The sequence below is a fragment of the Rana temporaria genome, chromosome 8 (assembly GCF_905171775.1).
Source record: "Rana temporaria chromosome 8, aRanTem1.1, whole genome shotgun sequence".
In the NCBI taxonomy this organism is placed as follows: Eukaryota; Metazoa; Chordata; class Amphibia; order Anura; family Ranidae; genus Rana; species Rana temporaria.
This window is the reverse complement of record NC_053496.1, coordinates 177,547,067-177,560,912: the sequence shown is the minus strand read 5'-3', so window position 1 is coordinate 177,560,912 and position 13,846 is coordinate 177,547,067. Positions and strand designations below refer to the sequence as shown.

The window sequence follows — 13,846 nt, the reverse complement described above, 5'->3', positions numbered from 1 at the left end:
GCAATTGATGGGCACAGTGGGTGCAATTGATGTTTTATTTATTGTTCTGCCTTGTGACAGGACAAGTGATCTTCTGCTCCCTGTCATCGGGAGCCATGATCAGTGTGGTGTCACTGGTAGCCCAGCCCCCTCACAGTTAGAATAACTCCCTAGGACACACTTAACCCTTCCTCGCCCCCTAGTGGTTAACCCCTTCCCTGCCAGTGACATTTACACCGTAATCAGTGAATTTTTATAGCACTGATCGCTGTATAAATGTGAATGGTCCCAAAATAGCACCAAAAGTGTCCGATGTGTCCGCCATAATGTCGCAGTCACGTTACAAATCCTAGATCGCTGCCATTACTACTAAAAGAAAATAATAATAATAAAAATGCCATAAAACTATCCCCTATTTTGTAGTACTCTATAATGCGCAAACCAATCAATATACGCTTATTGCGATTTTTTTAACCAAAAATACTTAGAATACGTATCGCCCTAAACTGAGGGAAATTTTTTTATTTTTTTTTATATTTTTTTAGGGGATATTTATTATAGCAAAAAAAATAAAAAATATTGCATTTTTTTTCAATATTTCCGCTCTTCTTTTGTTTATAGCGGAAAAAAAACCCGCAGAGGTGATCAAATACCACCAAAAGAAAGCTCTATTTGTGGGGAAAAAAAAGGATGCCAATTTCGTTTGGGTGCCACGTCGCACGCATTTTACAGAGCAAAACCTTTAATCCGTATTCCAAATTGCTGCATTTGTAAATTCCAGAAGCCAATATAAAAGAATAGTAGTGGTAAAAAAGCCAGTTTTTTTTTTTTGTATAATTCTCCTTTAAAGTGGGCGTGGTAGGGGGGCGTGTCCTATGCCTACATATTTTTGCTAATAGGTGTCCCTCATTCCCATCTCAGAAAGTTGGGAGGTATGCCTCTATCCATCCCCCTGTCCATCCATAGGGTGACCCATTTTTTAAAAACTCCCATTCAGGGACACCCCACTTCCCAAAAATCAGCTTGTGCTATAACGAATCACAGCACAGTGAGCTAACACAAGAGGCGGGATTTATGATTTCTCCAATCATAAGCAGGGGGGGATTGTGCTCCTCCAGGCATTCCCGGCCAGGACAAGTACTGCCAGTGAGTAAAGCGGAGAAGTGGCGCCCTTTTTTGGGGGCATCAGATTGGCCCGGCGGGTGGCTGTGTCAGTTTCATTCCGGGACACTATATTGTCCTGGAATGAATGTGCCCGGGACCCGGGACAGAACTGCAAAATGCGGGCAATCCGGGACACGTGGCCACCCTAGTCCATCCCCCTGTCCATTCCACTGCCCCTCTGACTACTCTGCGGCCCCCCTAACCAGTCTGTTGTTCTTCTTGATGCCTAGAGCCCACTTTTGATCTTGCACACGGGCCCGCTGATTTCATACGCCCCTGGCCCAAAAATCTTTTTTGGGGGGGGGGGGGGGTCGCCCCTGAATGGCAGTTTGGAAATGTGGTCACCCTAATAGGTGCACATATGACAATGTAGTGTAGACATATGTAGTATCTGCTGCAGATAAAAGACGTCACAGTGACTATGGAGGAAGAGGACGGACATGACTGGGGGGTTACTGGGTGTAAATATAATATCTTATTACCTCCTCAGCCGCCGGTTGCAGGAATTTCTCCCTCTACTGCCCCCAGCTTAGCTCTCTCCAGGATCTTCCTGTCTTTGTTTGGTATCACTTCCTGTTTCTGCGTTCCACCAGCAATTAGTGAGCTCGCCATCTTGTGGAGAAAATGCAAACTGCAGCTGATGTTTTCTAATACTTTGATGGTAAGAAAGAAAAACGATTACCCCCAGATGGGACTTTTAAGGCCAGACTCCAATGTATATATAAAATTTTTTTTTAATTTATTAGATATTTGCACCAAGATGGGTAAACACTTAATTACAGAGTAATTCTGGATGTTGGATTACAGAAATCTTCTGGAACAGTCAGAAATTATGTATAATAAGAATAAAAAACATATAAGAAGTAGTGATAAAGTGACACCTGGGGCACACGTCCCATGTGTGAACCCAGGAGAAAATAGGAAACAACAAGAAAGTACTCAAATAAAACCTCGTGAAGATACAATACAATTAGATTAAAAAACACTCTGTAGAGAGTAGTAAAAAAATGCCCGACGCGTTTCTGGTCTATTGATGGAGCAACAGACCTTCATCAGGGGCCACAGGAGTGTGTGATTACAAGCTGTTTTTCTCTCTCTAAAAATAAAACACACATCATTATATTATATCATATCATCAGGTGTATATGGATCCATATTTTAAGTAGTTGTTAGAGATGCCTCTACTATAGTGTATATGATCAACATACCGTTTGTGGTAAACCAGGGTTTGAAAATTGACCCTCAACTTGTCGGTTTAGGATATCCCCAGGGCCGACTTATGGGGTCTCATAAGTAAGAAAAGAGAAAGGGGAGGGATGGCTCCGATTGATCCCAAACACACGGTATCCTATTGAAATTTAAGGATATAGGGAGTGGAAAAAGAAATAAGAGAAAAAGGAGAGAAAAAGGAAAAAAGGGAAGAAGAAAAGAGAAAAGAAAGAGAAAGAGAAAAGGGTAAGGAAAGAAAGAAAGAAAGAGAAAAGAAGAGAAGGGGGGAAAAAAAAAAAAAAGGAGGGAGAAAGCGGAGAAAGAGGAAAAAAGAAAAAGAAAGAAAAAAGAGAGAAAAAATAAAAACATGACAAATGATCCAATGCATAAATCCTTGGTCATACTGCTCATATTCATGATAGAAACAATAATTACCCAAATGTAGGGCTTGTTAGGGCAATAGTGCAGCAGGTCAGGGGGTTTTCTGAGTCCAATGCGGACGATCCTCTTAGAGTTGCTAGGGGGAATCCCGAGCTCTATATGTAGAGAGGAACCTGGTGCCGAATGCCGTATCTAATACTTTGATGGTACGTTCTTCAATTATGTTGCACGTATTACACAGAAACGGAAAAAAATAATAATTGTACATTAACCGCTTAAGGACCGCCTCCTGCACATATACGTCGGCAGAATGGCACGGCTGGGCACAAGCATGTACAGGTACGTCCTCTTTAAGTGCCCAGCCATGGGTTGCGGGCGCGTGCCCGTGACACGGTCTGAAGCTCCGTGACCATGGGACCCGATCGCCGCTGGAGTCCCGCGATCGGTCCCCGGAGCTAACGAACGGGGAGAGCCGCGTGTAAACACAGCTTCCCCGTTCTTCACTGTGGCGCCGTGATCGATCATGTGTTCCCTTTTATAGGGAAACACAATCAATGAAGTCACACCTACAGCCACACCCCCCTACAGTTAGAAACACAGATGAGGTCATACATAACCCCTTCAGCGCCCCCTTGTGGTTAACTCCCAAACTGCAATTGTCATTTTCACAGTAAACAATGCATTTTTATAGCACTTTTTGCTGTGAAAATGACAATGGTCCCCAAAATGTGTCGAAAGTGTCCGATGTGTCCGCTATAATGTCGCAGTACCAATAAAAAAAAAAAATCGCTGATCGCCGCCATTACTAGTAATAAAAAAAAAATAATAAAAATGCCATAAAACTATCCCCTATTTTGTAAACGCTATACATTTTGCGCAAACCAATTAATAAACGCTTATTGCGATTTTTTTTGTACGAAAAATATGTAGAAGAATACGTATCGGCCTAAACTGAGGAAAAAAATCGTTTTTCTTTTATATATTTTTGGGGATATTTATTATAGCAAAAAGTAAAAAATATATATTTGTTTTCAAAAATTGTCGCTCTATTTTTGTTTATAGCGCAAAAAATAAAAACCGCAGAGGTGATCAAATACCACCAAAAGAAAGCTCTATTTGTGGGGAAAAAAGGACGCCGATTTTGTTTGGGAGCCACGTCGCACGACCGCGCAATTGTCAGTTAAAGCGGCGCAGTGCCGAATCGCAAAAAGTGGCCCGGTCATTGACCAGCAAAATGGTCAGGGGCTTAAGTGGTTAAAGGTCATGCTTGTGGAGAACATTGATGAGACTACCCCTAGTCCTGCTTTCCTTTACCTGGATGTGTCCAAGGGGGCTCTTGGCATGGCCCAGATGCAAGACCTAACAAGGTTGTGGTTTATAATGGAGTTCCCCAGGATTTGGGTGAAAACGAGAGATGGCCTCATGTCGCAGATAACAATGACCTATTATACGGGGCTACCAAGGTTCAGAAATATATTGTTAAACAATTGTTGGTGCCTCCGATTTACAGACAGAAGATCATAGATCTGGCCAATTCTTTGGGGGAGGGGGGGGGGGGCTGAGAACTGAGAAAATCAAGGTACATATCATTGACTGGTTCTACTGTCCAGGGTTGAAAGCTGAAAGGGGTTGTAAAGGTACAATTTTTTCCCCTAAATATCTTCCTTTACCTTAGTGCAGTCCTCCTTCACTTACCTCATCCTTCCATTTTGCTTTTAAATGTCCTTATTTCTTCTGAGAAATGCTCACTTCCTGTTCTTCTGTCTGTAACTCCACACAGTAATGCAAGGCTTTCTCCCTGGTGTGGAGTGTCGTGCTCGCCCCCTCCCTTGGACTACAGGATTACTAACTCACAATCATACATACACATACTAGGGCCAATTTACCTACCAGCATGTCTTTGGGGTGTGGGAGGAAGACATTTTTCACAGAAATGTTGTACCTCAATTATTATAATTTTTTTTGTGTATTTATGAATTTGAATACACAATTAATGTGTTATTTTACTTTTTTTCATAATTTTTTTTTCATTCATGTGTGAGAAACGTAAAAAAAAAAAAAAAATTAAGGAAACGCACCAAGAAACTGTAGGATGCAGTTTGTATTTTATCCACAAGGTGGTGATCTCATTTATCGTCAGTGGAACGCAGAGACAGGAAGTGAAACCAAATAAAGACAGGAAGTGATGTCATGTATAAATAGAAAAGAGAGCTGAAAGCTCGTAGAGGGAGATATTCCTTTAAACAGCGGCAGGAGGTAATATGATATTTTATATTTACACCCAGTAACCCCCCCCCCGTCATGGCCATTCTCTACCATTTATCCAACTGTCCATCCAGAGCCTCTGGTTTATAGACCGGATACATCCTAAATATAGAGCCATTTAGCCAACACTTTAACCATAACTGTAAGCAGTGCCAGGAAATTCTGGGACATTATCCAGTAACAGACAAGGGATGTGTCTGGATGGTGACTGTATCATTGTGTGTGTCAGGTTCCTATAAGGTGTCAGGATGTCACTGTCTATTTCTCCATGGAGGAGTGGGAGTATTTAGAAGGACACAAGGATCTCTACAAGGACGTCATGATGGAGAATCAGCCGCCCCTCACATCACCGGGTAAGAGGAGACTTTATTGTAAAGGAGAGAGCAGTACGGAGGGTCCACCTAGATCCCCCATCATCTGATAAACACATAGAAACAATGTATTCAGTCAGTGTGTGTGTTTCCTACAGATGGATCCAGTAATGGGAACCCACCAGAGAGATGTCCCCGTCCTCTGTATTCCCGGGATTCCACACAGGAAGGTCACACCATCCCCCACCATCATCAGGTAGGTGGGAGTGACCATGAAGACCTAAAAAAAGTGCTTTAAGACATGAGAAAAACTTTTATTATGGAAACTATTTTTTCCTTTGTATTCTGTCATCTTTGGGGTTTAGGGTGAAGAAGTGAAAGACATCAAAGTTGAGATTAAAGAGGAAGAAGAAGAAGAAGAGAGGTTGGTGAGTGGAGATCAGCAGTCTATGGAGGAGGGGGAGATGATTATGAAAAGTAAACAGGAGGAATCTTCTCTGTATATAAACACAAGTAAGTACAAAACGCTGAATGCAGAATCAGTTCACAATTTCATTTTAATTGTATGTATTTGCATATTAGTAAATCTCACCAGCTCATCAGTGCTCAAATGCTGCACAGTCATAACAAAGCATCTTGACTGGAGACAAAGTAGCATATTTAGTGGACAAGTCCATGTGGTGTCATTATGGCACTACATTTTTTGTAGCCTTCTTCAGTTTGAGAAAATCGTTACACACATATAAGGCCCATCTCCATTCCTCAATATAATGTCATGTTCCCAACAAATGAGGAGGAGATACTGTACACCATATGAAAGGTCCATCTCCGTTCCTCAATATAACGTCATGTTCCCAACAAATGAGGAGATACTGAGATTGCAGGCTTTTCTGGCTTAAATCAGGTTTGGTCTCCACCCAGAGACTGGCCACATTAATCACCTTGCAGGTAGACAGACAGACATGGAAAAGGCCATATAAAAGGTCCATCTCCATTGGAGAGCCAGAGATGAACGTAGTCAGGGAGCCAGAGATGAACGTAGTAGAACAGCAAACAGGATCAGGAGCCAAAAGGGATGTCAGTCAAGCAAAGTCTTCAACAGGAATGGAGGAGAAAGTCTCTGATGTTTGACCAAGGTGAAGGCAGAGAGCAACTAAGCTGGATGGCTTAGGAGGAGATACTGTACATCATATGAAAGGTCCATCTCCATTCCTCAATACAATGTCATGTTCCCAACAAATGAGGAGGAGATACTGAGATTGCAGGCTTGGCTGGCTTAAATCAGGTTTGGTCTCCACCCAAAGACTGGCCACATTAATCACCTTGCAGGAGGACAGACAGACATGGAAAAGGCCATATGAAAGGTCCATCTCCATTCCTCAATATAACGTCATGTTCCCAACAAATGAGGAGGAGATACTGTACACCATATGAAAGGTCCATCTCCATTCCTCAATATAACGTCATGTTCCCAACAAATGAGGTGGTGGGAGGTCCTTCTCTATTCCCCCGGTAACAATGTCCTCATTGCACTCTGTGATTTGTGTGTATTGTGTCCTTTATCTGGTTTGTATTCATATTTTTCTAATTGCCCTCAAAAGTTCTTGGCAGCCCTTACATAAAATCTTTAGTACTAGACCAACCTATATGACTCCTGAGTGGAAGGTTTGTAAGATACTTATATCATTGATTGTTAAATTACTTTCCAATAGGTGGACACTATGTGCGGAACACCTCTGAGGAATCTTCTGACGGATCACACATGAAGACTCTCGGACCTCCCAGTACAGTTCCTATAATAGATCCATCTATTCCCAATGGATCTTCTATAAGCTATAAAGAAAAGCGTTCATTGTCATGTTCAGTGTGTGGGAAATCTTTTAAAAAAAACTCATTACTACTTATCCATGAGAGAACCCACACGGGTGAGCGTCCCTATTCATGTTCAGAGTGCGGGAAATGTTTCAGTACGAAAGGCCAAGTTGATACACACCAGAGATATCACACAGGTGAGCGTCCTTATTCATGTTCAGACTGCGGGAAATGTTTTGTCATAAAAAGTCACCTTATTACACACCAGAGAACTCACACGGGAGAACGTCCTTATTCATGTTCCGAGTGCGGGAAGTGTTTTGTTACGAATGGACAACTTGTTGTACACCAGAGGAGTCACACGGGTGAGCGTCCTTACTCGTGTTCCGAGTGCGGGAAATGCTTCATTCACAAAGGAGAACTTAGTAAACATCATAGAAGTCACACGGGTGAACGTCCCTTTCCGTGTTCAGAGTGCGGGAAATGTTTCAGTGATCAAGGAAGCCTTCTTATACACCAGAGAACTCACACTGGCGAGCGTCCCTATTCATGTTCGGAGTGCGGGAAATGTTTCACTATGAAAGAAAGCCTTGTATCACACTTTAGAATCCACACAGGTGAGCGTCCCTATTCATGTTCAGAGTGTGGGAAACGTTTCATTACGAAAGGACACCTTGTTTTACATGAAAGAATTCACACAGGTGAGCGTCCTTTTTCATGTTTAGAGTGCGGGAAGTGTTTCAGTGACAAAGGATACCTTCGTAAGCATCAGCGTATTCACACGGGCGAGCGTTCTTATTCATGTTCAGAGTGCGGGAAATATTTCAGCCACAAAGTCAGCCTTCTTTTACATCAGAAAATTCACACAGGAGAGCGTCCCTTTTCATGCTCACTGTGCGGGAAAAGTTTCATTACCAAGCAGAACCTTGTCTCGCACCAAAAAATTCACGCAGGTGAGCGTCCCTATTCATGTTCAGAGTGCGGGAAAAGCTTCATTACGAAAGGACAGCTTGTTACACACCAAAAGATTCACACAGGTGAGCATCCTTTTTCGTGTTTAGAGTGCGGGAAATCTTTCAATCACAAAGGAAACCTTCATAAACATCAGAAAATTCACACAGGAGAGCGTCCCTTTCCATGTTCAGATTGCGGGAAAAGTTTTATTCAGAAACAGGATCTTCTGAAACACCAGAAAGTTCACACGGGTGAGCGTCCCTATTTATGCTCCGAGTGCGGGAAGGGTTTTATCACCAGGGAAAACCTTGTCGCCCACCAACGAATTCACTCAGGTGAGCGCCCCTTTTCGTGTTCAGAGTGCGGGAAATCTTTCATTAGACAAGGACACCTTGTTTCGCACCAGAAAATCCACACAGGAGAGCGTCCTCATTCATGTTTAGAGTGCGGGAAATGTTTTATTAGGAAAGAGGACCTTCTAAAACATCAGAGAATTCACACGGGGGAATAACTCTTTCCAGGTTGGGAGTGCGGGAAATGTTTTAGTCAGAAAGGCGACCTTCTAAAACACCAGAGAATTCGCAACGTTAAGCGTCCCTATTAATGCGAGGGAAATGTTTTACTGACAAAAAAAAAGTACAAAAGAGATTTTAGTATTTGGTGCAGCCGGAGAACTGAGTCACCTGACCGTCTCTTCTACATACCTGGGATGTTTCATGAGATCTCTGAATGGAATTCCCACGTCTACACACTCCGTCCATTGTGAAGGGTTCCCACCTTCCCTGTGCTGAGTTCCCGGGTCTGTACACCTGCTGTGCCCATTATGAGGGGTTCTCACCATCCCTGTGCCATGTTCTGGGGTCTGTACTCCTGCTGTGCCCATTATGAGGGGTTCCCACCATCCCTGTGCCAAGTTCTGGGGTCTGTACTCCTGCTGTGCCCATTATGAGGGGTTCTCACCATCCCTGTGCCAAGTTCTCGGGTCTGGGGGCCTGCTCTGCCCATTATGAGGGGTTCCCACCATTCCTGTGCTGAGTTCCCAAGTCTGTACACCTGCGTTGCCCATTATGAGGGGTTCCCACCATCCCTGTGCCAAGTTCTGGGGTCTGTACTCCTGCTGTGCCCATTATGAGGGGTTCCCACCATCCCTGTGCCTAGGTCTGGGGGCCTGCTCTGCCCATTATGAGGGGTTCCCACCATTCCTGTGCTGAGTTCCCAAGTCTGTACACCTGCGTTGCCCATTATGAGGGGTTCCCACCATCCCTGTGCCAAGTTCTGGGGTCTGTACACCTGCTGTGCCCATTATGAGAGGTTCCCACCATCCCTGTGCCAAGTTCTGGGGTCTGTACACCTGTTGTGCCCATTATGAGGGGTTCCTACCATCCCTGTGCCACGTTCTGGAGTCTGTTGTGCCCATTATGAGGGGTTCCCAATATCCCTGTGCCAGGTTCTGGGGTCTGTACACCTGATGTGCCCATCATGAGGGGTTTCCACCATCCCTGTGCCAAGTTCCCGGGTCTTTACACCTGCTGTGGCCATTATAAGGCATTCCCACCGTTCTTGTGCCAAGCACCCAGGTCTGTAACCTGCTGTGCTCATAATGAGGGGTTTCCACCATCCCTGTGCCAAGTTCTGGGGTCTGTACACCTGTTGTGCCCATTATGCGTTTACGTAACACTGTCAGGCCTAAAGTTATTACTTTAAATAGCTGGAATAGTAATGTTAAGTATGGCCGTCGTTCCCGCGTCGAAATTTGAAAATTTTACGTTGTTTGCGTAAGTCGTCCGTGAATAGGGCTGGACGTAATTTACGTCCACGTCGAAACCAATAGGACCGTGCGGCGTACTTTGCCGCAATGCACACTGGGATATGTACACGGACGGCGCATGCGCCGTTCGTAAAATACGTCAATCACATCAGGTCACCCCCCATTAACATAAAACTCGCCCCCTCAGCCGAATTTGAATTAGGCGTGCTTACGCCGGCACGATTTACGCTACGCCGCCGTAACTTAGCAGGCAAGTACTTTGTGAATCATGTACTTGCCTCGCTAACTTACGGCGGTAAACACGATACACTACGCCGCCGCAAAGTTAAGGCAGTCTTTCTGAATCTAGCTATTAATGTCAGTCCAGATTCAGCCAAATGCAGCAAAGTTGATTGGACGGCGCTTCAGGGTACAAATGGACAATGATCCAAAACACACTACAAAAGCAACCCAGGAGCTTCTGAAGGAAAAGAAGTAGAATATTCTGAAATGGCTGAGTCAATCACCTGATCTTAACCCAATTGAGCATTTCACTTGCTGAAGGCAAAACTAAGGGCAGAAAGACCCACAAACAAAGAACAACTGAGTTAGGGCCTGGCAAAGGGTCAGAAAGGAGAAAACCCAGCCTCTATGGGTTCCAGACTTCAGGTGATTGCCAGTAAAGGATTCTCAACAAAATATGAAAAATTTACATTTTATTTATGAATATTATTATTTGATTTGTCCAATTACATTTTAGCCCCTAAAAATGGAGGGACTGTGTATAAAAACGGCTGAAGTTCCTAAACTTTTTACAGTGAGTACAGGCAAAAAAATCGTAAAAAAAATGTCAAATTAGGGGGTCGTCTTATACACCGGCAAATACGGTATTATAATTTGGCAGCCGTATTCGAATCGAAAAAAAATATTGATTTTGAATTTTCTGTATTTGGTCGAACTGAATTTAAATTTGGTCAAATTCTGAATATTTGAATCGAATTTGAAAACGAATAAACAGAACAAAACAAATTCCAAAAATCAAATTTAATGAAGTTAACAAAACAAAATGAGGTAATTATTGCAATGAAACAAAGGTTTTCATTCTGCACATGTCTAGTTTTATAGGTCGGAACGCTTGCTTTGTCCATTACACCGCGCTCCCACCATTCCTAAATGCAATTCCTGGTTTCTCATACACGCCATGCCCATTATAAGGTACTTCCTCCATCCCTGTGTACGGTGCCCAGGTCTGCACGCCTTGCTGTCCTCACTATGAGGTTCTCACCATCTCTAGTCTAGTTTATAGGTCGAAACAGTTGTTTTGTTTATTACGCCGTGCTCCCACCATTCCTAAATGGGGTTCCCCAGGGCCAGACTTACCATTGGGCTTGACTGGGCTCAAGCCCATGGGCCCCGCTCAATAGAGGGCCCCCTTTAAAAAAAAAAAAAATGTTTTTATTAAAGGGCCAGGATGGCTACCACCCTTTTTTTTATATATATATATATATATATATTTTTTTCCCTTTATTTCTCCTTTTTTTTGTAAAGGCCCCCCCGCTTCTCAATTTCAGGCGGCAGCACCCCCCTCCCCCGGTTCTCTGCTTCAGGGGGCCCATGCCTTAAGCTGTGTAAGGGGCCCCAAAATTACTGATGGCGGCCCTGCGCATACCTCCCAACACGCACGGATTCTGCAGGACTTTCCCGCACAGACAGCTTCTTCCCGCAGTCCCGCAAAAGGGTTAATTTTCCCGCACTGCAATTGGAGGCAGCACGGAAGCAGGAGGAACCGGAGGGGTGTGTGGAGGACTGTGGCTGCTGAAGGAAAGAAAGCCGACAGCCGTGCTAATGACAGTCTGTGGCCCCGGCTGTCGGCACAGGTGAGAGGCACTCCCCCCCGCTCAACAGCTGCAAAACCCCCCCAGGAGGAACCGGAGCGGTGTGTGTGTATGTCTGCTGAAGGAAAGAGAGCCGACACATTCCGTGCACAGGTGAGAGTCACCCCCCCCCCCCCGCTCAACAACTTCAATTCCCCCCCCGGTTTAATGCGTACCACACCCCCCGCTCAACAACTATGATCCCCCCTCCCTCAACATCTTCGATCCCCCCCAATTCTCGGCTCCAGGGGGCCCCTTCAACACTCAAGTCCTGCCCTGGGGTTCCCAGTTCCTCATGCATGCCATGTCCATTATAAGGTACTTCCTCCATCCCTGTGTACGGTCCCCAGGTCTTCACACCTTGCTGTCCTCACTATGAGGGGTTCCCACCATCTCTGGTGAAATTGTTTATTCATATTATGGAGAATGTAAAGGGATCATCTGGAATGCACCAAACTAGTACTCAGCCACCAGCGGGGATAAAAGAAAGCAGGTTTGATCTAAAATGCCTTCTTTACACTAATCTGTATATTGTACTGGCCTAAAACGGATGGTGGGTAGGTTTTCCCTCCTTTTATGTGGCAAGTGTGGGGCCCTTTAAAAGATGCAAAAGGCAGTTCATGCAGCAGAGGGCTAATGAGGAAAAGAGAGAGAGAGAGTTTTGGAAGAACTGTTACTAAAATTTGTAGGTAAAGTTGATCCAGGGTAAATCCGATTGCCTCTCGGGGGATCAGGAAGGAATTTTTTCCCCTGCTGTAGCAAATTGGATCATGCTCTGCTGGGGTTTTTTTGCCTTCCTCTGGATCAACTGTGGGTATGGAGTTGGGTGTATGGGATTGTACTGTGTTTTTTATTTTGTTTGTTTATTTTTTTGAGGTTGAACTGGATGGACTTGTGTCTTTTTTCAACCTGACTAACTATGTAACTATGTAACTATGAAACTATATGATTGCACCTCTGTTGCTGGTTGGACTCTGTGGTGTCCCTCTCACATGGATTGGATGTCTTGAACTTTATCTGGCTGATGTAAGCACATTTCATCTATGTATCAAGACTTTGACCCGACAAGGATAATTTTCAGTTTTCTTTCACTGTTGTGGACTTTGTAAGCCTAAAGTGAAGCCAACGTCCTTGGCATGATACTAACCCTTGTTCCATGTACTCACTTTCTTACGACCTTTATACGAAACCATCCCACCTTTGTACTGCTTCAGTTACATTCCTTGTTACCCTAAAAGTACAATTGTAATATTAATGTGATACCTAAATAAACATGTTTATAAAAAAAAAGTCAAATGTGCAGAATGAACAGAACAGTTATTTAGAAGGATGCTGGGTGTATATTTTTGTGTTTGTTCTCCACTTATTTAGTAAATTGGAACCACTGATCAATATTAGATTTTTCGAAATTCGGTCGAAAACGAACGAGTTCCGAAAACGAATCTAACGAACCTAACTTAACAAAATTAATTAAATAACGAATTAAAACGAAACGAAACAAAATTTTCCCTTTTGCACATGCCTACTAATGTCCAGACGGTCTCTGCCACAGACCTCTTGGAATGAACTTGGTCTCTGCCACAGACCTCTTGGAATGAACTTGGTCTCTGCCACAGACCTTTAAAATGTATGTGGATGCGTCCAGGAATCCTCTGCCACAGGATTTCAAAGTCCCGAACCAGCAGAAGAGCCTCTAAGCCGATATCGGCAGACTGCAGGGTTTTCAGTATAGTGGATCCCTCCTTAATTTGGTCACCAGGCCTCACCAGAGACGCTAGCACTTTGCCGGTCTCCTCCAGGGCAGGTCCTCCCCCGAGTTCCTTCATTAAGACAACTTCCTCCCTTGTGGACAGACAGCTTGGGATCTTCTTTCAGGATTGCAAGTTTCTTTCTGATCAACACTAAAATTATTTATAATATTGAAGTTTTTTAGGGAAAAAACATCTGGAAGTCTAGTATACACTTTTTCTCTGGTGCATCGTTCCTGGAGGTACTCCATTGTGTGGAGTGGACAGAGCAAGGTCATCTTCCATCTCCCTGTTCTAAAAATCCATTTATAATCTGGCCCCACAGATATGGGTTTAATATCTGATACGTCCCCTAAGAACAGATCTTACACTGGATGTTAGCCAGAAGGCCGTGAAAAGTAT

General features: G+C 43.9%; 1 protein-coding gene and 1 pseudogene across 1 annotated transcript; one reads left to right on the top strand and one right to left on the bottom strand.

Moving 5' to 3' along the window:
- The first annotated feature begins 5,702 nt into the window (after positions 1–5,702).
- Positions 5,703–8,929, top strand: LOC120910067 (gastrula zinc finger protein XlCGF57.1-like). The gene is made up of 2 exons (XM_040321920.1): positions 5,703–5,822; positions 7,022–8,929. Exons 1-2 carry the CDS (start codon positions 5,759–5,761, stop codon positions 8,584–8,586), a joined length of 1,629 nt encoding a protein of 542 aa, XP_040177854.1. The 5' UTR covers positions 5,703–5,758; the 3' UTR covers positions 8,587–8,929.
- A 4,752-nt stretch (positions 8,930–13,681) lies between these two features.
- On the bottom strand, positions 13,682–13,846 carry LOC120912533 (annotated as a pseudogene).

What these genes read in the sequence shown, in the direction of transcription:
- LOC120910067 (XM_040321920.1), top strand. Translation starts at nt 5,759, where the DNA reads ATGGAGGAGGGGGAGATGATTATGAAAAGTAAACAGGAGGAATCTTCT. An exon ending in TTCTCTGTATATAAACACAA is followed by an intron (nt 5,823 to 7,021) that starts GTAAGTACAAAA and finishes ACTTTCCAATAG; the next exon opens with GTGGACACTATGTGCGGAAC.